At 45.1% G+C, this 24699-nt stretch overlaps 1 protein-coding gene across 3 annotated transcripts; it reads left to right on the top strand.

The window, feature by feature from the left end:
• Positions 1-3933: 3933 nt before the first annotated feature.
• On the top strand, positions 3934-24391 carry Ubxn8 (UBX domain protein 8). 3 transcript variants are annotated; one of them, XM_028877188.2, is made up of 8 exons: positions 3937-4501; positions 8786-8911; positions 10980-11050; positions 12290-12412; positions 17950-18087; positions 19852-19893; positions 21413-21487; positions 23730-24391. In XM_028877188.2, the coding sequence occupies exons 1-8, from the start codon at positions 4414-4416 to the stop codon at positions 23898-23900; spliced, it is 834 nt and encodes a 277-aa protein (XP_028733021.1). In that variant the 5' UTR covers positions 3937-4413; the 3' UTR covers positions 23901-24391. The 3 variants fall into 3 exon arrangements, with proteins under 3 accessions (XP_037067575.1, XP_028733021.1, XP_037067574.1); XM_037211679.1 differs by lacking the exon at positions 3937-4501 and adding an exon at positions 4948-5002; XM_037211680.1 differs by lacking the exon at positions 17950-18087 and having other exon boundaries at positions 3934-4501.
• Positions 24392-24699: the final 308 nt, after the last annotated feature.

Raw genomic sequence — 24699 nt, 5'->3', positions numbered from 1 at the left:
ATGTATGTTTTTTATTTTATTTTATTTTATTTTATTTTACAATATCATTCAGTTCTACATATCAGCCACCGGTTCCCCTATTCTCCCCCCTCCCACCCCTCCCCTTACCTCCAGCCCACCCCCCATTCCCTCCTTCTCCAGGGCAAATCCTTGTATGTTGTTTTTTTGAGACAGGGTCTCACTATGTAGCCTGGCTGTCCTGGAACTCAACTCTGTAGACCAGGATGTCTTGAATTCACAGATATCTGCCTGTTTCTGCCTTCTGAGTGCTGGGATTAAAGGTGTGAACCACTATGTCTGGAGTATATATATAATTTAATACAGAGATTTACTCAGGCTGACCTGGAACATACTATGTATTCCAGGTGGCTTTGAACTTATGCAGTCCTGTCTTAGTCTTTTAAAAGCTGGGCTTATAAACATGCATCACTATGTCCAACTATTTAATTTTTTTGTTCTTTTTGCAGTATTAGGAGGGACTGAACCTAGGGCCTTGTATATGCTGAGCAAGTACTCTACCACTGAATTGCATCCTCGGTTATTAAAAAAATTAACAGCTGGCTGGTGAGGTGGCTTAGTGGATAGAGAGGACTATTGTCAACTCCTGACAACCCGAGTTTAATTCCTGGGACTCACATGGTAGAAAAAGAAAACCAGCTCCTACCAGTTGTCCTCTGACTTCCATAGCAGCACACACCCACTGTAATATATCATTTAAAAACAGAAAGCATTTCAAATACGATCTCATGGGGCAGGCTGGCCTAGAACTCATGTGCATGAAGATGACTCTGAACTCCTCAGCCTCCTTCTTCCATCTCCCAAGTGTTGTGATTATGGGCTAAATTTTTTTTGAGACAGGGTCTGGTCTTGAATTTTGTCTGTAGCCAGGTAGATCTTGAACTTTCAATCCTCCTGCCTCAACCTCCAGAGTAGTTGGAACTGTAAGTCTGCACACCCAGGCCTGGTTTAATAGGTAAATTATGTAAACTTAAAATGTGTTGCCTGGCCAGGTATGGTGGCACATGCCACCATATCAATTAAAGTGTGTGAAGAGGACTAATGAGGTCCTGGGTTGATTTCCCAGCAATAGAAGAAAGAACCTCTCCACATATACTACAATTAAGGTGTTTCATAAGATTTTATTATAGCTGTAGCCTATAACTTAGTCATCACCGCTAAGATTAAAGATTTCTTCATCAAGCACTGTAGCTTTAGTGTTTGTTCCAGGAAATCTTTCCCTACCAGAGACTATAAATCAGTACAGATCTTCACGGTGAACTTAGGAACTTCCTGAAAACTCATTTATCTGAAGGGTCGATTGCTCACAAAAACAGCTTCCTTTTCCAACAGTGAGAGACTGAACTCACTTAGCCAAATCCCCAAATCCCTGTTCTCATCAAAACAAACAGAGCTGGGGATGCACAGGCCTGGATTCAATCTGCAACAACCCAAAAGGGAGTAGGAAATCTTAATTCTATCTCTTTACCTTATTGCTCAAAAACTGATACCACGAACTATGTAACGACCAGAGCTCCATCTTGAAAATGTCACCCAAACCTTAAGAATCTATAAAAATCACCTTTAACTTTTTTTTTTTGGAAGTACTGATGAGAACGTGTCAGACTACTGTTACACTTGCCTACATTAAGAACTACGTGGCTTAGTGCAAAGGTTACCACTGTGGTCTTTTTGTGGCAATTATAGTGATGGGAGTTCACAGCCAACAAATTTGGTAAATGCTGGTTGTCTATGCTGGGAACTCAGACTCCTGTGTGTGTGCATGTGGCGGTCAGAGGACAACTTTGAGTTGTTTCTCTCCTTTCCACTGTGGGTTCTGGATTGAATTCAGGTGTTACCCATTGAGCTAGCTTGCCGGGCTGGAAACGTGTACTGTATAGTTCAAAGTAAGGCATAATGGAGTCATCAATAGATTAAATTGGTAACACAGGAAGTTAAGAAGGGAAAAACAAAAAGAAGGAATGCATAGCAAAATGAAGCTGGTAAGAACTGAAGGGATTCCTGTGTCTTCCTGTGGAATCAAAGCAGGCAGCTGTGGGAACATATGAATGAGTCAGCAGTTGTTAGACTTCTAATGACCTCCTTTTCCTTATTGACTCGAGGCTGTGCTCTCAGTCTGAGCTCTTTGAGGTTAAAATTTTTTGTTGTTATTATTTATTTTGACACAGGATCTCACTGTGTACAGGCTGGCCTGGAACCAGTCACAATCCTCCTGCCTCAGCCTCCTGCGCTGAGATAATAGCTACAAACTACCACACTCAGCAATAAAATTCATTGCCTATTTACAAAGCAATCTTCAGTGGGCCTAGATCCAATTTGCCTTTGTACATTTCTTTTTTCAAGAGTTTTTTCCTTTTATTGAATTTTTTTTTTCTCTCACATAATATATCCAGTTTCCCCTTCCTCTATTCCTCCCCACCTCTCATCCCATCCGGATCCACCCCTTTCTGTCTCTCAACAGAAGACAGGCTTCTAAGGGATAACAAAAATAAAATAAACACATTGGCACAGGACAAAACAAAGAAACAGAAGGAAAAGAGCCCAAGAGAAGGCACAAGAAACAGAGACTCATGTTTGCACCCTTGGGAATTCCATAAAAACAGTAAACTGGAAGCCATAATATATACACAAAGGACTTGTAGTGTAAAAAGAGGTAAGAAAAAATAAATAAAGTTAAAAAAAAAAACCCCGACACATTAGACAAAGAACCTCCAAAGATGCCGTTGAGTTGATTTTCTTTCTTTTTCCTACCGCAGGGCATGCAGGCTACCCTGGAGAGTAGTTTGTTTTCCCAGTGAGACTCCCTTGGAGAAAACTAAATTTTCATTTGCAAGTGGTTATCAATTGGAGACTGTTTCTGGGTTAGGGATGGAGATGTGTCCACTTCTTTCAGCTCTAGTACCCCATCTGGTGCAGACCTGTGCAGGTCCTGTGCATGCTGCCTTAGCTTCTGAATTCCTACGTGCACTGATCTTGTTGATTTAGAAAACCTTGTTTGCTTGGTGTTCTCCATGCCCTGGCTCTTACACTTTTTCTGCCTCCTCTTCTTTGGGCTTCCCTGATCCCTGAGGGGAGGGATTTGATGGAGACACCCCACTTAGGGGTCAGTGTTCCAAGGTCTTCCTCTCCTTTGTACACTTTTTTCTTCTTTGAGACAGTGTTCTCTCTATAGAGATGGCTGTCCTGGAACCACTCTGTAGACCAGGCTGACCTTGAACTCGCAGAGATCCCCACTTGCCTCTACCTCCCAAGTGCTGGGATTAAAGGAGTGTGCTACCATGCCTAGCTCCCTCTGTATACTTCCATTCAAACTTTAAACCTCAACAATATTTTAGCCACCAGAGCACCTTTGCATTGTTTCCTAAACTTGAAATCTCGTGTTTTCTTTTTGAATCCTGTCTCCCAAATTTATTCATTCCATTCTTTTTTTTGGACAACACCTCAACATGTCTGCCTATGTGGCCTAGAACAATGTAGACCAAGTTGGCCTCAGACTCCCTAGTGCGGGGATTACAGGCAAATTCCTAACTACCACCACAGGTTAGGCATTACTTCCTCAGGAAACACTTGGCCACCAAGCAGAATGTGGTTCTGTAGCACTATATACACACGTGCCTAACATGGCACCAGACATCATATATGGGGCATCTGTCCCAGAGCTGAGTTTGTCCAGGGCAGATCCAGTAACTTCCACATACTTCCATCTCTGAGCTCCAGAGAACCGGGCAAGTGGTGAGGCATGATGCATGTTGTTACTTGAGCTACACGGAAGAGCGACTGGAAGCAAGCTCTGGGATGTGCACAGTTGGGTATCTTGTTGGGGGGCGGGGGGAGCCCTTCCACACCTGAGCTGCCCAGTTGCCATGGAGTGACCATGACGTCACAGAACCGTGCGGCCCAGGTGAAGTCACAAGAGTGACACCACACGCGTGGGCAAACTGAGTCACGGGGAGCAGGTCTAGGGTATCCTACGCGGGTGTGGGGCGGGCGGCAGGCACTCGGCAGCGGGCCCGCGGGACCTGGGAAGGGTGAGAAAATGCTTACTCACTAGTGAGCCAGGGGACCAAACGCTAGTCGCCCCGAGGCCCCGCAGCGCCAACTGCTCCTTCCCGCCATTTCACTCCCCTAAAGCGCCATCTCCTAGACCCCCGGGCCATTCATCCACGGCCATCCCGACCATCACCACAGGACGGGCGCCTCCTCGGACCGCCCCCTTCTGAGGCCAGGACGATGGGGCTGACCCCGGAGGGGGCTGAGCTCGCCGGGCCCACGCCGCAGCCCTAGGACCTAAGATCCGGGCCCCACGATCGCTCACGGCGCGGGGGCTCCGCGACAACCTCACCGGAAGGCACGGCCGGAAGGGGCGGGCACTGCGCCCGGCGGGTCCTGGGCGCCATGGCGTCTCGTGGCGTCGTGGGCATTTTCTTGCTCTCCGCTCTCCCTCTGTTGTGTCTGGAGCTCCGGCGCGGGATTCCGAGTCTCGGTAAGTGTTGTCTCCCGGCCTCGGTGTCTCCCGTCCTGGGGTCTTTTCACCTGAGCGGTGGGGGCCGTGCCTTTCTGGCCATGGCGCCTCCGCGCGGCTCTGACTACAACTCCCAGAGTCCACCGCGCCCGCCCGTCTTCCGGCGCCACCTCCGTTTCGCGGGAAAAGCTCGTTCGGGCTCCGGCCAAGGTCTACTTGGGAGTGAGAAGCATGGGGGACAGAAACGAACTGCTGTAGGAAAGGGGCAGGATTGAGGAGCGCGGCGACAGAGACCAACTGTTGTACTCGAAAGGCGTGATGAGAGACGGACGCAAATAAGCCGATAGCCTGGGGGCCTCCCGAGCATTGAGACTGAGCCTTGAACTCGAGGAGCCATCGCCTGGAAGGCCTTGGTGACAGCAAGATCAAGGAATGGTAGAGAGTCCCCAAATACATTTATTGAATCCTTACTCTAAGTCTGTATGCAGTCTCCATCTCCACTGCTGCCGGAAGGACTTGTAGGTACTGTTAGCGTAAAACAAACAAAAAACCCCAACAAAACCAAAAAGCAGATCTCACCCCAGAGGGGGTAAGAGTTCATTTTGGAATCAAATATGAATGTCCGTGGTCTGGGAACACAGATTTAGGGTACCTCAAATTCTGTCCTCCACGGTTCCATAAAGTTTTTTTTTTGCAGTAACAAAATAACGTCATAAAACACTTGAACTCTGTGTTGGTACATCAGGGAGATGGGTTATTGCAACGTGTAGGGAGACCTCCCAGAGGCCTCAGGTGCTGACCACATGGCCGCCGAGCTTTTGCACTGGTGGAAGCTAGTGGTTCCCTGTGTTAATTACAGGACGTTAGGTCAGGCATAGAGGTGGGCAGTGAGTGGCTATTTAGGGGGCTGAAGATAGCCTAAGATAATGTGTGGTTAGGTTCTGGACCTACAACATTCCAACCACTCTACAGTCTGTGGCGCACGCCTTTAATCCCAGCACTCGGGAGGCAGAGGCAGGGGATCTCTGTGAGTTCGGACCCAGCCTAGCCTGGTCTGCATCGTGAGTTCCAGGAAAGGTGCAAAGCTACACAGAGAAACCCTGTCTCAAAAAACCAAAGAAGAAGAGGAGGAGGAGGAGGAGGAGGAGGAGGAGGAGGAGGAGGAGGAGGGGAGAAGGAAAGAAGAAGAAAGGAAGAAGAAGAAAGAAGGAAGAAGAAGAAGAAGAAGAAGAAGAAGAAGAAGAAGAAGAAGAAGAAGAAGAAGAAGAAGTAGTAGTAGTCAGCTAATCAAGAATATGCAATGAAAGGGGAGCTGCTTTGGGGAAACTTTTAAGTTTACAGTATAATTAAAGTCCTTCCTCTACCTTTGAGGGTGTGGTCATCTGCTGAGGAGAAGTGGCTTCTTAGAGGTGGTTTTGTTGTGATTTTTCTTTGTTTGTGTGTGACAGAGTCTTAAACCAGCTTAGGTTGGCCTGCAGCTTGAAGCACGCCTCTCGACCCCGGGTACGGAGATGACCCCCGCCAGACACCATGCTTGGCTTACCCAGAGTTTCGTAAAGGGTCATTGTGGATTCTGTGTGGAGAATGTTCTGGAAGGAACCTATAGTGGAAAACAGTGAGACAAATTAGGGGTTTCTGTAGATAAAACAGTTATGGTTGCTGGGCAGTGGTGGCGCACGCCTTTAATCTCTGCACTCGGGAAGCAGAGGCAGGCAGATCTCTGTGAGTTCGAGGCCAGCCTGGTCTACAGATCGAGTTCCAGGATAGGCTCCAAAAGCTGCACAGAGAAACCCTGTTTTGGGGGGAAAAATACCCAAAAAAACAAAACAAAAAAATAGTTATGGTCTACAGTGAGAATTTCAGGACAGTCAGGACTGTTACACAGAGAAACCCTGTCTTGAAAAACCAAAGGGGAATAAAAGGTTATATTGGAGTATAACAAAACTTTTCAAGCCTTTTTTTTTTTTTAAAAATACTTTGTGTGTATGTTGATGTGGGTGCCAGCATGGGTTCATGGAGGTCAGAGGACAACTTTTTTTAAAAAAAATGATTTATTTTATGTGCATTGCGTTTTGCCTACACATATGTCTGTGTGAGGGTGTCCGATCCCCTGGAACTGGAGTTACAGACAGTTGTGAGCTGCCGTGTGGGTGCTACCAGGGTCCTCGGGAGGAGCAGCCAGTGTTCTTAACCACTGAGCCATCTCTCCAGCCCCAGAGGGCCACTTTTGGAAGTCAGGTTTCTCCTTTAACCTCTAGTGGTTTTCGAGGAATCAAAAGTAATTCAGATTGTCAGGCTTGGGAACCAAGCACTTTCATCCGGAGTCCTTTTGCTGGCCCAACACGACTTTTATTTCAACGGCAGCAAGAATTCACACTCATCATTGCAAAGATCACCCGCTCTTGGCCTTACTCTGCTAATGTAGAATCCCTCACTTGGCGCTCATATTTGAGTCACTAGTCAGTGGGAAGGTCATCATTTAGGATTGCGAGAGAGCTGCTTCCCTTCAGCACGGACCTCAGGGCACTTGAGGGTAGACCTAGACCTTATCACAACATTTAAGAAAACTAAGCCAAGAGTTGGAGAAAATGCACCTGGCCTTCTGGCGGCAGCTCGTGCTTTGGGACATTTCACTCTGGACTCCTTTGCTGTGCAGTGGCAGTGGTTTACTTTTGCACGCCCCCCCTCCCCTGCTGGGGTTCTTGATGATCTGGTCACAATGTGTAAGTCTGTGTTAGCAATTCCATCTCCCAGTGCAACAGCTGCGGTGCTAATCAGGTTACCAGACGAGCACACCTAATGGCTAGTGATGTTCTTAACTATGTAATTCCTTCTTTAAATACTCTTCAGTTGGGGCTGGAGAGATGGCTCAGTGGTTAAGAGCACTGGCTGCTCTTCCAGAGGACCCGGGGTTCAATTCCCAGCAGCCCTATGGCATCTCGTAACTGTCTGGAACTCCAGTTCCCGACAACCTTACAGACACACATGTAGGCAAAACACCAGTGCACACAGAATAAAAATAAATAAAGCATTTAAAAAAAAAACAACAACAAAGAAATAACCTTCAGTTAAAGGACCACTCAGACCCAGACCTAATCATATGAGTAAGATGGTTCTTCTGTGCGTGCCTAGCTTTAAAAATAAAAAATAAAACCATTCTGGAATGAGGTTTCAGGGCCAAGCAAAACAAAACAAAGGAACAACAACCTTCTAAAAACTCAGGATAAATTTCGATCCTACTGTGTATCTCTTCCCTCAGCATTTAACAGATTGTGTGACAGACTGATGCTCTTACTTTGTTTTGTTTGTTTGGCTTTTTTTTTTCTTTCTTCGAGACAGGGTTTCTCTGTGTAATTTTGGTGCCTGTTCTGTAGACCAGTTTGGCCTTGAACTCACAGAGATCCACCTGCCTCTGCCTTCCGAGTGCTGGGATTAAAGGCGTGCGCCTCCACACTTGGCTGGTGCTCTTAACATTTTGACAATTGGATCTTTGCCTGGGCTCTCAGAACAGTGTAAGAAGTACTGAATTATTACCTTCCCGCCAGAGTAAACGTGTGAGTAGTAATTTTATGTGTAAATGAGGAAGTGCTGGGAAGTAGAGAAACACACATTGGCACAATTCAATCCTGAGAAAGAATTTGGTGTTTCAGGGACTAGGCAGGAGTGTATAGCTCAGTAGAGAGAAGTATTCTTAGAAGGCTGGTGGCTAAGGCCCAGTACCAAATAAGTAAATAAGCCAATAGACGTTTTGGGCCAGCAGGATGGCTCCATTAGTAATGGTGCTTACTGCCAAGCTTGATGCCCGGACTTGGAGTCCTGGAACCCACGTGCAGGAGAGGGAGAGCTGAGTCTTGCAAGTTGTCCTCGGACCTCATGTGCATGGAGGGGTGCACTCTGCCTCTACCCGGAGTGCCCCAAATAACAAATTCTTGAAAAAAAAATTAATATCTTTTTTGGGAATGACTATTTAAAATAGAATTGGAATTAGACAAGATACTACTCTCAATCTTATTTATAAGGAAACCAAATCTTAGGCATTATTAATACTCATAACATTTCTAATACAGCTGAACACTGTCTTCCTAACACAGGATGTTTCTTGTAGAATTAGTTTGTGTTTGTTGTGGTAGTGAAGGTCAGGCTGGATTCTGGTGCCCCAGTAGACTTAGGAAAACAGTCAGAACACTTGCAGCATTTAGCATTCTTTCTAGAGCAAACAATCCCTCATTTCTTATTAGTAGCAAGGAGAGGGAAAATTTTTCTTCTAAAGAAAAATGTTTTTTTTTTTCAATTTTTCTTTCTAAGGAATTAAAGATCTCGTTTTGTTGAGTGGCCGGATATTCCTGCTGCTTGCCCTGCTGACGTTAGTCATTTCTGTGGCCACCTCCTGGATCAACTCATTTAAGCCGCCTCCCCAAGTTCACCGGAAAGGTATGTTTATTACTTGTGTTACCTTTACATTTTTCATTCACTAAAAAAAAAAAGTAACCTTTTCTACTCAAATGTTTTTTTGTTTATTCAATAATAAGAACTGTTTGACCATTAATTTATTTTGTTTATTTTTTTAAATTTATTTATTTTCTGTATATGAGTGATCTATCTGCATGTACATCTTTATTCCAGAAGAGGGCATCGGATCCCACTATAGATGGTTGTGAGCCTCCATGTGGTTACTGGGAATTGAACTCAGAACCGTCAGTGCTTTCTTTCTTTCTTTCTTTTTTTTTTTTTTTTTATTTCAAGACGAGGTTTCTCTTGTATAGCTTTGGTTCCTGTCCTGGAACTCACTCTGTAGCCTAGGCTGGCCTCGAACTCACAGAGATCTGCCTGACTGCCTCCTGGGTGCTGGGACTAAAGGTGTGTGCTACCAGTACCCGGTTAAGAGTCAGTGCTCTTAACCGCTGAGCCATCTCGCCAGCCCTTGACCATTAATTTATGATGTGTAATCTCAAGTGGGAGCCCTGTGGGTTCCAGGGGTGGAACTAAGGTCATAAGGTTTGGCAGTAGTGTCTTTGACCCACTGAACTACCTTACCAGCCTTAGGCGCACTAAACGCCGTGGGATAGAGATAGCTCAGTAGTTAAGAGCACTGACTACTCTATTCCTAGCATCCACATGGTGTCTCATAACTGTCTGTAACTCTAGCTCCTGAGGTTCTGACACCCTTTTCTGGCCTCCATGGGCACTGCACGTATGTGGTACACAGACATACATGTAGACAGAACACTCATACACAAAATTAAAAATAAAACCAAACACCACCACCAACAAAACTGTATTGCACTTGGCCTTGTAACAGATTACTTTAAAACTAGCATCTGTTTTTTAAATGTAATTAACAACAGCTTCCCAGTAATGGATTTGTTTTTGTTTTTTAAGATGGGGTGTCCTATAACCCAAGCTGGCTTGGTACATACTATATGTATAGCTGAAGATGACTTTGAATTTCTGATCCTCCTGCCTACACCTCCTGACGGCTGAGATCACAAGCATGCACCAACAAGCCTGGGAGTGTGTGGTGCCGGGGATCTACCTCAGAGCCCTGTGTGTGTGTGCTAGGCAAGCCTTGTGTGTGTGTGTGTGTGTGTGTGTCTACTAACCAAGTTACACCCTCAGCCTCTGTAGTTTATTGCTTTTAAAATATAAATAAATATAACGAATGGTATAAATTTATAGCCTTTTCACATTAACCAGGCAAAAAAACGTAATTGCAAAAAGATTATTCAACCCAATAATATATGACAACATGGATGCTTTGGGGATTGCCGATCATAGTTTGTATTTTCTCTGCTTTGATCTCTTATACTTCAGCTTACTCAATTTGGAAATTAAACAAGAACATTGTAGTTTCCATTAGCAATTTTATGTGAGTTGTATTTTCAGAGCTTGTTGTGAACCTCAGTTATAGAAGCATGAGGAGTTTCAGTCCTTAGCACTCCAAAAAAAAAAAATCAAATAAAAAAATGAAAGTATGTTGCTTGCTTGGCAAGCCCCTGAGGTCTGCTGTTTATGAAATGTGCCCTTGATGGCTCCTGCCCTTGAAAACGGTTTGTTTGCATTATTTGAGTGTGAGTCATGTGGCTCATTTATGGGTTGGCAGGTTATTGGCCTCTTCTTCCCTCTAGGCTGATGCTACCTAATATGTGATATTAAAACTGTTTAGCTGGGTGTGGTGATACATGCTGCTGCTAAGGCAGGAGGATTCCCAGTTCCAGGCCAGCCAGGGCTACACAGAGAGACCCTGTCTCCAGAAAAGGGAATTTGTTATATAAAAATATAAGTTAGTGAATTGTTTCAGAACAGAGCTTTTATTATAGTTCATATGCAAATGTCTTCATTTTTACTGGTTGAATGAATGTACCTTATTTTCATTATTTGAAAAAATTAGGTAGTGCTAATGTCTTTCAGAATGTTGAAATCTATAGACTATTCTTAGAGAAAAAGTATTTGATTCTTTGATACTTGAGAATAAGAATGTCCTTTGATGTTTTGGTATCAGAAGGAGAAGAAGAGAATGAGAAAAGACAAAGACTGGCGAGGAAGAAGCAGCAGGAGGCCCAGGGTGAGCAGGTAAGGCTGGCCCTCAGGACTCCTGGGCGCCGTCTCGCTGTGTCTGGATGGTTACTGATGTCTAACTCACATGGCGTAAAATCACACGCTCCCTCCTGTTTGAGACAAGGTCTCATTGTGTAGGCTGACCTTGGATGCTAGTCTCCTGCCTCCGCTCCCTCCCTTCCTGCTGGGATTACCATGTTCATTGATGTGTGTGTGATGTGTGTGACGTGTGTGCAGAGAGTTGGTTCTCTCCTTCCACTCTGTGGGCCCCAGGGTTTGAACTCGGCAGTGGTCAGGCATGGTGTCAGGGACCTTTACCCACTAACAGTTGTGTTTGCCATGACCACTGTCGAAGCCAAAGTTGTCCCCAATCTCAGGATCCCCCTGCCTCAGTTCAGCAGCCTGAGTGCTGAGATCAAAGGTGTGTGCCACCATGCCTAGAACATCGTTGTTTTACATGTGTAATATTTTGTTGTTGTTGTTGTATCTGAGTCTTGGTCACTGTTCTGTTGCTGTGAAGAGACACTCTAACCAAGGCAACTCTTATAAAAGAAAGCATTTAATTGGGGGCTGGCTTACAGTTGCAGAGGCTCAGTCCATGATCGCATAGCAGGAGCATGGTGTCAGGTAGGTGTGGTGCTGGAGAAGTAGCTGAGAGTTTTATATCTTGATCCTCGGGTAGCAGGCAGAGTGAGAGATGTGGGGCCTGGCATGGGCTTTTGATGCCTCAACGCCTACCCCCACTAACACACCACCTCCAGTGAGGCCACACCTCTTAGAGTGACTAGATATTCAAATATATGATTCTGTCTTAGGGTTACTGATGTGAAGAGACACCATGACCACAGCAACTCTTATAAAGGAGATCTAACTGGGGCTGGCTTACAGGTCACAGGCTTAGTCCATTGTCCTCATGGTGGGAGCATGACAGCATGAGGCAGACATAGTGCTGGAGAGGGAGCTGAGAGTTCTGCATCCTAATCAGCAGGCAGCAGGAAGAGAGAGGGTCCCGGCCTGGCTTGGGCTTCTGAATTGCTCAAAGCCCATCCCCAGTGACACACTTCCTCCAACAAGGCCATACCTCCTAATAGTCCCGCTCCCTAATGCCTAAGCATTCAAATATATGAGCCTCTGGGGGCCATTCCTGTTCAAACCACCACACCTTTCACACCTTGTTCTGATTTGTAACTTCATCAACAATGGGAATGTGTAGAAACATTAATGTATAGTAATAACACTTTTTCTCTTAAACAGGCCAGCAGATATATACAGAATGTTTTAAAACCTCAGCAGGAAATGAAATTGAAAAAACTAGAAGAACGCTTTTATCAAATGACGGGTGAAACCTGGAAATTAACTACTGGCCACAGACTTGAGGTTAGAAAACACTGGTTTTTATATTTTGAGTCCTATTATATGTTTCCTGTTGGGGTGTGTGTGTGTGTGTGTGTGTGTGTGTGTGTGTGTGTGTGTGTGAGAGAGAGAGAGAGAGAGATGCTAGAGTTCAATGCCAGATGGATGTCTTCCTCCTCCCCTCCACTTTGCTTTAGAGATATGTAGCTAGAGTTTTCCTGCCTTGCCCACAGTCAGGACAAATCTCTGTCACCTGCCAGTCCCACAGCCGCTCAGACCCAACCAAGTAAACACAGAGACTTATATTGCTTACAAACTCTATGGCTATGGCAGGCTTCTTGCTAACTGTTCTTATAGCTTAAATTAATCTATTTCCATAAATCTATACCTTGCCACGTGGCTTGTGGCTTACCGGCATCTTCATATGCTGCTGGTCATGGCGGCAGCTGGCAGTCTCCTTCCGCCTTCCTGTTCTTTCTTTTCTCCTCTCTGTTAGTCCCACCTATACTTCCTGCCTAGCTACTGGCCAATCAGTGTTTTATTTATTGACCAATCAGAGTAATTTGACATACAGACCATCTCACAGCACTGATACAGTCTCTTACTGAACCTGGAGCCCATAATTTCAGCTACGCTGGCTGGACAAGTCGGGGCCCTGAACCACTTGGGTCACCCCGGCACTGGGATTCTAGTCTGTAACACCCCACCTTTTTTGTATATGGGTGCCAGGGATCTACACTTGAGTCCTCAGGGGCAGCAAGTGCTTTCTCACTGAGACATCTTTCTTTCTTTTTTTTTTTTTTTTTTTGGTTTTTCGAGACAGGGTTTCTTTGTGTAGCTTTGCGCCTTTCCTGGAAGACCAGGCTGGCCTCGAACTCACAGAGATCCGCCTGCCTCTGCCTCCCAAGTGCTGGGATTAAAGGCGTGCGCTGCTGCCGCCGCCACCACCACCGCCGCCACCACCACCCGGCTCACTGAGACATCTTCCCAGTCCTGTGTTTCCTTTTAGACATATTGCCAAGCCCCATATTTGTGCTCAGGTTTCCTTTTATGTATAGTGTGTGTGTGTGTGTGTGTGTGTGTGTGTGTGTGTGTGTGTGTGTGTGTGTGTGTGGTGTATTTGGTAGGGTTTTGAGTCGGGGTCTCACTCAGGCCAGCCTTGAGCTCGTTTTGTAGCCTTCGCTGACTTCAGACTTAGCTCTTCTCCTGCCTCTACCCTTACTTAACTGCTGGAATTCCAGACATGCACCGCAATGCTTGACTCTCTATCAGTTTTTATTTAGTGCATTTGTGTGTGAAGTGGTTAAGTGATTTTTTTTTTTTGTACCTGTGATAATGTATTGTTTGAGAAAACTATTGAATAATACTGTTCTGAGGAACTTCTGATCTTTACTTAAGTAAAATATCCAATATCCAGAGTATTAAGCTCACATTAAAAATTGATTTATTTTTATTTTATGTGCATGAGTATTTTGCTTGCATATATGCATGTGTACTCAGAAGAGCGAGTCAGAGTCTCTGAAACTGGAGTACATGGTTGTTAGACTTTATGTGTGTGCTGGGAGCCAAACCTGTGTCGTCCGTAACAGCAGCAAGTGCTCTCTTGGGCCAAATCATCTCTCCAGCCCCAAACTCACATTGTGTTCATCATGCTGGGTTCTGTTTTTGAAGTCATTGGCATTGATACTTATTTTTTTATTTGGTAATGGGGGTTTAACAGGTTAACTTTTTCTACAGAGAAAAGGCTTTACGGTTTAGAGTCCTGGTGACATATTTTATGTTAAGGCCACTATTTTTGTGCCTTTTGTTTTGTGTTTCCTGCTTATGCTGCATCTTCCATGATCTTGTCAAGAAAAGGGTGCAGGAAAGGTGACCAGGGTGCTGATGTACAGAGCCAGTTCTTTGTTGGTTCACAGTGTATGCCCTCAAACAGTCAAGGGCAGGTAATAAGTAACACCGATACCCAAGCTGGCCAGCGTTCCATGCCACTGCGCTGTGCAGTGATTTCCTGTGTATGTGGGTGCATGTATGGCATGTGGACCCGTGATGAGGCCAGAGGACATCAAATGGGCTTTGTGTCACTTTCCACCTAACCTATTTTTCATTTCATTATTTTATTTGTATGGGTGCTTTGCCTGCCTGTATTCTGTATACTACATGCATAGCCTGTGCCCACAGAGGCCAGAAGAGGGCATTGGCTCCCCTGGAACTGGAGTTAAAGATGGTTGTGAGCCAAGCTTCTTGAGGAGCTGAGACCACAGGTGTGCACCACCTGTGCCGCTGTGTACCACCATGCACCACTCTGCCCCGTTCAACAGGCTGCTTTCAGCCTGACAGGTCTCTTCAGTGGTCACAAAGTGACTTAGTCAGTAGTACTGCTGCTGTTATGAAATGGTTAGTAGCGACAACGGAGATCCAGGAGCAGGGTAAACTGGTGGTGCGGCTATTTTAAGGCTTGGGGATCATCAAAAAGTGTGAGAATCGTGGTGTTAGAGTCGTGTTGGATGTGTTCAGTTTATAATGAAGAAGCCTGGGCTTGACTAGTGAACTGCTTTGGCATTACAATCTCCATCTCCGTTCCCATGTTCCTCTCACACAGTTTTCTTGATAAAGGAAGGGTGATTCAACTCCACTAGTGGTGAATATTTTAATTCTATGAAAAGGGTTCCCCCCTCCACCTCTGTCTCTGTCTGTCTGTCTCTGTCTGTCTCTGTCTGTCTGTCTCTCTCTGTCTCTCTCTGTCTCTCTCTCTCTCTCTCTCTCTCTCTCTCTCTCTCTCTCTGTTGCTTTTCAATTTTTCGAGACAGGGTTTTTCTGTGTAGCCCTGGGTGTCCTGGAACTCTCTCTGTAGACCAGGCTGGCCTCCAACTCAAAGAGAGCTGGAATTAAAGGTGTGCGCCACCACTGCCCAGTGGAAAAGGTTATTAAAAGGTTAGTAGGTGAATAAAGGAGTTACTGAGCCTGTATTTGAAAACTCGGCATTAGTGTTTGGTTGATATCCTGGGATGCCTGCTCTTTTCTGGGGGAAGATCGGGGGTGGGAGGAGCTGGGAGGCATGGAGGGAGGGGATGTACTGTGTGAGAGAAGAATAAATAAAAATTGAAAAAGAAACTTCCGCATTAAATTATGTTGCTGAGGAGAAAGTTTTAGTGAGGTATGTTAGTTGCTTTTGTATCTTTGTGTTTAAAATGCCTTAGAGAACAATTTACAGAATTATTTTTGTTCAGTTTCACTGAGGTTAGTCCACTGTGGCTGGAGGGCTTGGAGAAAAGAGCAGAGCACTGTAGCGTGGAGACCAGAAGGCAGAGGGTGTACACGTGGAAGTCAGGTCAAGATAGAGCTTTAAGGACATGTTCCCAGTGACCTGTTTCCTCCACTTCAACACCACCCCCATCTTTCCACACTTCCCAAAAAGTTATCATGTTCTGGATCCATTAGAATCCATTTTCTAGATCAGAACCTTTTATGTATTGGAATTGTTCTCAGAGAGACACACTTGGAGGTGGGCTTTACTAGTCCTGTGGAGGTGTTGTATCTAGGTGTTGTTGTTGGTATTTGCTCTTTTGGGGGCCTGCCACCCAGCTTCCAAATAAGTCACACACAGAGGCTTATTCTTAATTATAAATGCCCGGCTTTAGCTTGGCTTGTTTCTTGCCAGCTTTTCTTAAATTAACATGTCTTTTGCCTTTCTCTTTCTTTTCTTTCTTTCTTTTTTTTTCTTTAAAGATTTATTTATTTATTATGTATATAGTGTTCTGTCTGCATGTATGCCTGCAGGCCAGAAGGGCACCAGATCTCATTACAAATGGTTGTGAGCCGCCATGTGGTTGCTCAGGACCTCTGGAAGAACAGCCAGTGCTCTTAACTGCTGAGCCATCTCCAGCCCCACCTTTCTCTATTTCTGTATACCTTTCTTTCTTACTCCATTGCTGGTTGTGTAGCTGGGTGGCTGGCCCCTGATGTCCTCCTCTTCCTCTGGCTCTTCTCTTTCTCTTCCTATGTATTCTTTCTCTGCCTGCCAGCCCCGCCTATCCTTTCTCCTGCCTTGCTATTGGCCGTTCAGTTCTTTATTAGACCATCAAATGTGTTAGACAGGCACAGTAACACAGCTTCACAGAGTTGAACATTACAACATAAACAAAAGTAATACACCTTAAAATAATATTCTACAACACTAAGTGATGAGTGGAACCATTGCAGTAGATGGTAGTGTAAAATATAAAGTGTTGCGGTAGATGATAGTGTAGAGTATAAAGTGTTGCGGTAGATGATAGTGTAGAGTATAAAGTGTTGTGGTAGATGGTAGTGTAGAGTACAAAGTGTTGTGGTAGATGATAGTGTAGAGTATAAAGTGTTGTGGTAGATGATAGTGTAGAGTATAAAGTGTTGTGGTAGATGGTAGTGTAGAGTATAAAGTGTTGTGGCAGATGGTAGTGTAAAGTATAGAGCATCACAGTAGATGGTAGTGTAGAGTATAAAGTGTTGGACTTCCTGGAATACTTTGCCTTTTAGAGTGATGAGTTACCGTGTAGGTTGAATCTGAATTAGAAAACCTGATTTTTAATAGAACCAAATACTATGATTATTTTTAGTTGTGGATGTTTTGAAGTCACATACTAAGACATTCCTTTACATACATGTAGTCGTGTGACTTCCTTGGGGAGACTAAAACAAGTGCCTATTTACTCAAGATAGGGCATGAGTGATTGACCAAGGAAATGATCCCATCCCAGTCTAGCGTGGTGAGCCAGTGAGTTTCCAGGCGTGTAGGTGAGCCAGTGAGTTTCCAGGCGTGTAGGTGAGTGGATACTCACAGGAGTAAAGGCAGCTGCATCACTCAAAAGCCCATGGGTGACACTGCTTCTAAAGAGCCCTATCCCTGGGCCTTCCTGCACATCTGCAGACTGTAGTCAGAAGAGCCTCTCCCCAGCAGCAGTCCAATTCTGTCATTCCCAGGAGGGACCTTGTGCATCTGAGACTCTACTGTTCCCTGGGTCCTAGGACAAGCCTCGGGCCTCCTCCTATGGGGGTGGGGTTGATTCAGGGAAAGAGCTGCACAGCCCACCTCGTGTCCGCACACCCCACCTTGTGTCTGCGCCCCACCTTGTGTCCGCACGGCACATCACCTGCACTGTCTCGCTTCCGTTGTTGAGAGGGAGAAAGGCTTTTCCTTGTTTCTGTCTGTGGAGAGACTTGGTGTTTAGCCAGAGATGGGACATGTCTGAGGCAGAGGCAGGGCCTGCTGAAGTTCAAGGCCAGTCTGGACTCCATGAGAGCTGCAGGCCTGCCATGGCTACCTAGCAAGATCTGTGCCAGAACACAAACCAGAAACAAGATGAGCAGGGCCTTGCCGGTTCCTGTCAGCTGGGCCTAGGGATGGCATGACGGTAACGGTAGATCCTGGAGCTCATTAGGCCTCCTGTTTTCTTGTTCAAAGAAATGATTATGCTTCAGTTTTCTGGATCTAAAAATGACTATCAGAGTTAAAAAAGTAACCATTATGAATAGCATCTAGTCGACAGAACATGCCTCTTTAGAATTTTTCGGTTGTTTTTGACCAGGGAGACGAAGATTCGGTGCTTGAAAATTTGAGTCAGGTGTCTTTGGAAACAGCAAACAGAGAAGCAGCAAGAAGACGCAACTTGCCCAAGCTTTTAACTGAGATCTCAGCACCTGCTCAGCAGCCCGCCAAGAAGGAGGTTCGTCTAGAGCACTCACTGAGTACATGGCCAGAGTGTGTTCTTTGGAGAGGTAGCTACTAGGGGAAGAGGAGGAGGGTGGTGTCTTCTCACCTCCTTGCAGAGGGAAATCTGTACGGATCTTTGGTCCTGTTTAATAACAAAAATCTGAACCAAATTTAGAGGAGAGCTAGAAGATAAGTGATACTGAGTTAAGAGAATCATTTGGTTTTGTAGAGATGATAAGGATAGTGTTCACGAAGGGAAACATTCCTTTTGGTGTTTGAAGACTTTGCTGTGTGGGTCTTTTGAGTGGTCAGTAACTTCTAGAGGTTGAATACCCTCACTTGAAATGCCTGGGATCAGAAGTATTTCAGATTTTAGGGTATTTTCATGAATGTATTGAGATACTGGGATAGGACTCAAGTATAAGCAAGTTCATTTTTTACATGGCTTATTTACAGAAGTTTTAATCAGTGTCTCTAAGTAACTCTGGGCATAACGGCAAGGCATTATGCCTCTGTCTCCCAGGTGCCGGGACGACAGCCTGTACTACAACCCAAGGCTTTTCCTGTTTCTTTACATAGTGCATTTTTACATAATATCCTTGAACATCTTAAAATAAACATTTTAGGGAAGCATGCTGGCAGTTGATTACAGGGTCTGGTGTATGCTAGGCTGCCTTGCCCAGTGTGAACTCACTCTCTTCTTTTTTTCGGAAGAATTTACTGGGGCTGGAGAGATGGCTCAGGGGTTAAGAGCACTGGCTGTTCTTCCAGAGGTCCTGAGTTCAATTCCCAGCAACCACATGGTGGCTCACAACCATTTGTAATGAGATCTGGTGCCCCCTTCTGGCATGCAGGTAAACTCTGTATACATAATAAAAAAAAATCTAAAAAACAAACATAAAAACCATATATTTAGTGTATGTGAGTGTACATGAGAGTGTGAAGATCTGAGTGTACAGCCTATGAGAATCCATTTCCCTGGGGATTGAACCCAGGTTGTCAGCCAGTGTCTTAGTCAATGTTTTATTGCTGTGAAGAGACACTTTGACCACGGCAACTCTTTTTTTTGGGGTTTTCAAGACAGGATTTCTCTGTTCAGCCCTGGCTGTCCTGGAACTCACTCTGCAGACCAGGCTGGCCTCGAACTCACTGAGATCTGATTGCCTCTGTCAGTGCTGGGATTAAAGGTGTGTGCCACCACACCCAGCTCTATTGTAAGCTTTAAAAAACTTTTGTAAGAATTACAGTAGTAGCCAGGTGGTGGTGGCAGTGGCGGTGGCGGTGGTGGTGGCGGTGGCGCACGCCTTTAATTCTAGCACTCGAGAGGCAGAGCCAGGAGGATCTCTGTTTGAGGCCAGCCTGGTCTACAGAGCTAGTTCCAGGACAGGCTCAAAAGCTACACAAAGAAACCCTGTCTCAAAATACCAAAAAAAACAAAACAAAAAAACAACAACAACAACAAAAAAAACTAGTAGTACTTTGCCATGTGTGAATATGTATATGCTTGTGCGGCAGTCAGAGATAACTTTGCAGGAGTTGGTTCTTTTTTTCCACCATGTGGGTCCTAGGAATCAAACCCCAGTCAGGTTGGGCAGCAAACACCTTTAATTGAGCCACCAGACCAGGCCTCACTATAAATGTCTGATAGATGTGTATATATAAGAAGCCTTCTCTTAAAACTAGATGCATGTAACCTACTGAACGGGGCTCTTCCTGAGAGTGCCCACTTCTTGGAGAGGTTTTTACTTTCCTTCCACTAATCCTCATATTTCTTTAGGTTCCTGATTTACCTGAAGAACCCTCAGAAACAGCTGCAGAGGTATGTTTCTCTCATTCTCCAGTTCCTTTGATGTCATAGGCAGGTGAGTCCCACCTACTCCTGGGTTTAGAGAGAAGAGCAGGTTCCTTGTGGCTGCCCTGGAGTCGTGTCTTCTGAGGATGGCATCCAAGGCTCAGTCTTACCTACCCCTGGTTTAGAGAGAAGAGCAGGTTCCTTGTGGCTGCCCTGGAGTCCTGTCTTCTGAGGATGGTATCTGAGGCTCGGCTGAGTGCCGCTTCGGGAGGCAGTCTGCTGAGCTGTCTTTTAAGCACCCACTGTTTTAATGAGTGAGCTGCTTACTACAGACAAGCATTGAGACAGGCAGACACCCTCACACCAGTCTCCCCTGGAGATGAAACTGCAGCTCTTGTGCATTTAAAGAGTGGTTCACCGTGCCTGGGCTGGGACGGATACCCCACCTGCCTGGTCATGGCGGGAGCCTGTCTTGGCCTCTGCTGTTGGCCGTCTTAGCTCTAGGTGATGGATGCAAGTGGACCGCATGTCTTCTTAGTTATAGGTGATTGATACAGGTGGACCACGTGTCTTTAGAGCCGTCAAGTTATTGGGAAAATGCCCAGAAAGGGAACTGCCAGTGTCCCAACTTGTGAAGGTCAGTGTCCATTAGACTCCTCAGCCATGTAGTTAAGAGAGACTCAGTTTTGTAACATTTAAGTTTGGTACTTTGTATATCTTAGGAAAATCTGAAAGTTATTCATAGGGAAAAGACAATTAAAGACAGCAATCCAGATACTGAATCTCCAGGAGGAAAATATCTATTTTTTATGTGTATGTGCCTGCATGAGTTTATGTGGCCCTCGTGTGCAGATGTCCATGGAGGCCGAGATGTTCGTTGGATACCCTAGAATGAAGTTGCAGGATGTTTTGAGTCCCTGATGTACATGTTGGGACCTGAGCCCAGGTTCTCTGCTGCAAGAGCAGTGCATGCTTTCCAGCCCCTTTAAAAATAACTTTCTGTTAGACTTATTTGATGTGGATGAGTGTTTTATCTGCATGTATGTCTGTGCACCACATGGAGGTCAGAAGAGGGGATCATATCCCCAGGAACTGGAATTACAGAGGTTGCTGGTGGCAATAGTGGTGCTAGGAATTGAACCTGGGTCCTCTGGAAGAGCAGCCAGTGCACTTAACTACTGAACCATCTCTTCAGTCCACTTAAAAACATTTTGTGAGGTGGAGCTTCCTGTAGTCTAGGATGGCCTCCAGCTTCCTGTGTAGCCGCATAACATCTTGAGCTCCACCTTCACAGTGCCGGCAACTGGCTTGTGAGCCACCCTTGTGTATGTGGGATGGGTATTGAACCCAGGGCTTTCTTTGTACATGAGCTGAGCCACATCCCCAGGCCAGACTGGAGTTCCTATCTGGACTTCTGTTCTTGAGCTAGGGTCTTGCTTTGTTGCTCAGGCTGATCTCAAGTGTGCAATCTTCTTGACTCAGTTTCCTGTGTGGATTGCAGGTCTGGGTGACCACTGTGGCTTACCTGAGTATTTGTATTCCCCAGGTAGTTACTGTTGCCCTTCGCTGCCCAAGTGGTCGAGTTTTGAGGAGGAGATTTTTCAAGTCTTGGAATTCACAGGTAAGGAAATCAATTTAGAAATTTAGAAACTATTTAGAAATAGTTACTTATCAAATTGGTCAATAGTGTGTTCAGATGCAGTGGGATCTGTTACCACATAGATAATATGGATATTCTGCATTGCATAAGGTTTGATAATTTCTTTGAAGTGTGATCTCTACATTTATATTTTGTTGTTTTTCCCTTGTTTCTTTTTAGTGTTAAGGATAATGTAGCTAGTCTTTCTCTGTCCTTCTAGCCAGCTCCCAAATAAACAACTGAGACTTATTAGTAATAAAAGCTCCGCTGGTAGCTTAGGCTTGTTACTAACGAGCTCTTACAACTTAAATGAACCCATTTTATCAATCTCCTTTTTGTCTCCTGGCTTTATTACCTTTACTGTGCTGTCCATGCTGCTTCTCTCTGGCTGCAGCTCCCCACTTCTTTCCAGCGAGCGTCCTGTGTGCCTGAAAATCCCACCTAGCTATTGGCTGTTGAGCTTTTTATTAAACCAATCAGAATGACACATCTTCACAGTGAACACAAAGGTTCTTCCACGACAGGATAGGCTTCAGGCAGGCGTTCTCTGACCGAGCTGTGTTTTGTTGGTTGTTTAATTGCATTGTAGTTGGTGAGTGAAGCAGTGTTTTGAAGCCCGGGGAGCCTATAACTCACGGTGTATTTGAGGTTGGTCTAGAACTCAGTCTGTGTCAGCCTCCCAAAGCTCGGATTACAGGCAGGAGCCACCACTCCTCACAGCTGATTTTAAAAAGTCATATTTGGGGGCTGCAGGTAGAACTTGAGTGTAATCCCCCCCCCCAGGGGTTATGGCTATGACACCTGGCAGGATTGCAAGTTTGGAGCCAGTTAGTGAGACCCTGACTCAAAACCACCACCAACAGAAAGAGGTTTGGGGTTTTGTTTTGTTTTTCTTTTTTTTTTTTTTGGTTTTTTCGAGACAGGGTTTCTCTATGTAGCTTTGCGCCTTTCCTGGAACTCACTTGGTAGCCCAGGCTGGCCTCAAACTCACAGAGATCCGCCTGCCTCTGCCTCGCAAGTGCTGGGATTAAAGGCGTGCGCCACCACCGCCCGGCCTTGTTTGTTTTTCAAGACAGGCTGTTCTGGAACTCACTTTATACGCCAGGCTGGCCTCGAACTCACAGAGATCCACCTGCCTCTGCCTCCCAGGTGTTAGGAGGTGTGCGCCACCACGGCCCGGCAGAAAGGTGTAATGTCGGAAGTGTAAACTTCGTGGCACAGTGGGTGCTCAGCGTGTCCAAGAGACCTGGGTTCAAGTCCCACCCTTCTAAAAAGGTCTTAAATAAAATCATGACATGCAGATTATCTAGACCAGCAGTGGACTCTTGGCTTGGTGACTAGCAATTCAAGGCATGGGTTACATTGATACTTAGATTCCCTTGGACATTCTTTGTCATTTATGTTTTTTTGTTGTTGAGATACAAGATCTTGCTGTTGCCTGGGTTGGTCTCAAACCCAGTAACGTTTGGCTCCAGAAGTCCTCCAGCCTCAGCTCTTGAGTAGCAGGGACTACAGCTGTATGGAAATTCATCCAACATATTTTCTTTCTGAAGCAAAACATGCTTTAATATTTCATGTTTTGAGGCAAATGTGTTTTCAAATGGATTTGAATTTTTTTTTTGAGACAGGGTTTCTCTGTGTAGTTTTGGCGCCTGTCCTGGAACTCACTCTGTAGACCAGGCTGGCCTTGAACTCACAGAGATCTGCCTGTCTGTGCCTCACAAGTGCTGGGACTAAAGGCGTGTGCCACCACTGCTGCCGGGCATTGGATTGAAAACTATCGTGATTAATTTTTTTTTTTGTGGTACTAGACTTTGAACCCAGTGTGTATATGGTAATCTTTGAGTAGTTACAGGAATGGCCCACAGTAAGTTGGGCTTTGTCTCAGGGGCCCAAATATATCAATTTCCACAAAGCTGCTTTGTGATTTTGATCCAAGTGTTTTCTGTTCCACTGACTATTTTCCATTCGCTATTCATGGACGAGGCTGTCACTACCGTGCTAGCAGGCCTAACCTTCTGTGTAACAGGCACTTAAGGTTATTCAGATCTCCAAGTTCATGACATACTGCTCTTCCTTCAAGTCTAAAAATTTCTTTGCAAGATGTAGAAATTACTTTTCATTTCTTGGGACATAATTTCAGAGTGACAGAGCTGTACAATGTCACAGTGAGAAAGATTCTGGAAGAACCTTTTGTCTGATACTAAAGCCTTTTTTCTTCTAGGTCTTATTTGACTGGATGATGAAAATTGGGTACCACAAATCCCTATACAGCCTTTCCACTTCCTTTCCCAGAAGGCCTCTGGAAGCGGAGGGAGGCTTGTCACTGGAGGACATAGGAATAACTGTGGACACTGTACTTAATGTGGAAGAGAAAGAACAGAGCAGCCAGTAAAGAAGCCACACTACCTGTTGTCCTGAAGTCGTTACTCGTGACCTCACACCAGTGTTCACATTAAAGCCATGCTGTACCTTGAGCTCCTCTTGTTCATAGGAGCTTACTACATACATGGAAGAGGACTGCTTTGTATGTAGTGGTTTGTGGACTGTGTCATCTTCCAATGTACCAAAGTGAGAACAAGGTAAAAAGGATGTAAGACAGACATCTGATACCAGGCTTCAGCCAGGCATGGTGGCACATGCCTCCTGGAATTTGAGTTAGACCATCTTAAATTCAACCAACCAACCAACCAACCAACCAAACATCCCCTAGCTTATATAAGAATTGATTTCTGCTTCTTGAATCCACCTTACCACAGTCTTTCAAAATCTTCAAGTATGTTGATCCTATGTAATTTTGACTTAAATCCAGGGATGAAGTTTTTGACACATAAACTTCAGGGAACATGTTGAAATTACAGTAAACAAGACCATTGTTGGTAGGTACATTTGGAGTGTGAGCTGGTTTTGTATGCACTGATACCCTTAGAGTCTGTCTTAATCTTTAATATTTGGTGACAGGGTGTCATGTAGCCCTGGGTGACCTTGAATTCTCCTCATCCTCCTGGCCCCCATCCTAAGTGCTGGGATTACAGGCCTAAGCTCCTGCACCCAGTTTATAAAGCAGTAGGATTGAACCTGGGGTTTCTTTATGCCTGGCAAACTCTACTGAGCTACATTCCAGCCCCCATATTTCTTATCTTTCAATTTCCAAACTACCCAAGTCTTTGCTTTTGGTGTCTTTTTTTTTTTTT

The sequence above is a fragment of the Peromyscus leucopus genome, chromosome 17 (assembly GCF_004664715.2).
Source record: "Peromyscus leucopus breed LL Stock chromosome 17, UCI_PerLeu_2.1, whole genome shotgun sequence".
Classification (NCBI taxonomy): domain Eukaryota; kingdom Metazoa; phylum Chordata; class Mammalia; order Rodentia; family Cricetidae; genus Peromyscus; species Peromyscus leucopus.
Note: the sequence above shows the minus strand (reverse complement) of the source record. Positions and strands in the feature narration are given on the sequence as shown.

Coding starts and splice junctions, on each gene's coding strand:
- Ubxn8 (XM_028877188.2), top strand. CDS start 4,414: ATGGCGTCTCGTGGCGTCGTGGGCATTTTCTTGCTCTCCGCTCTCCCT. Junction 8,912..10,979: donor TCCCCAAGTTCACCGGAAAG/GTATGTTTATTA, acceptor TTTTGGTATCAG/AAGGAGAAGAAGAGAATGAG. Junction 18,088..19,851: donor AGCAGCCCGCCAAGAAGGAG/GTTCGTCTAGAG, acceptor ATATTTCTTTAG/GTTCCTGATTTACCTGAAGA.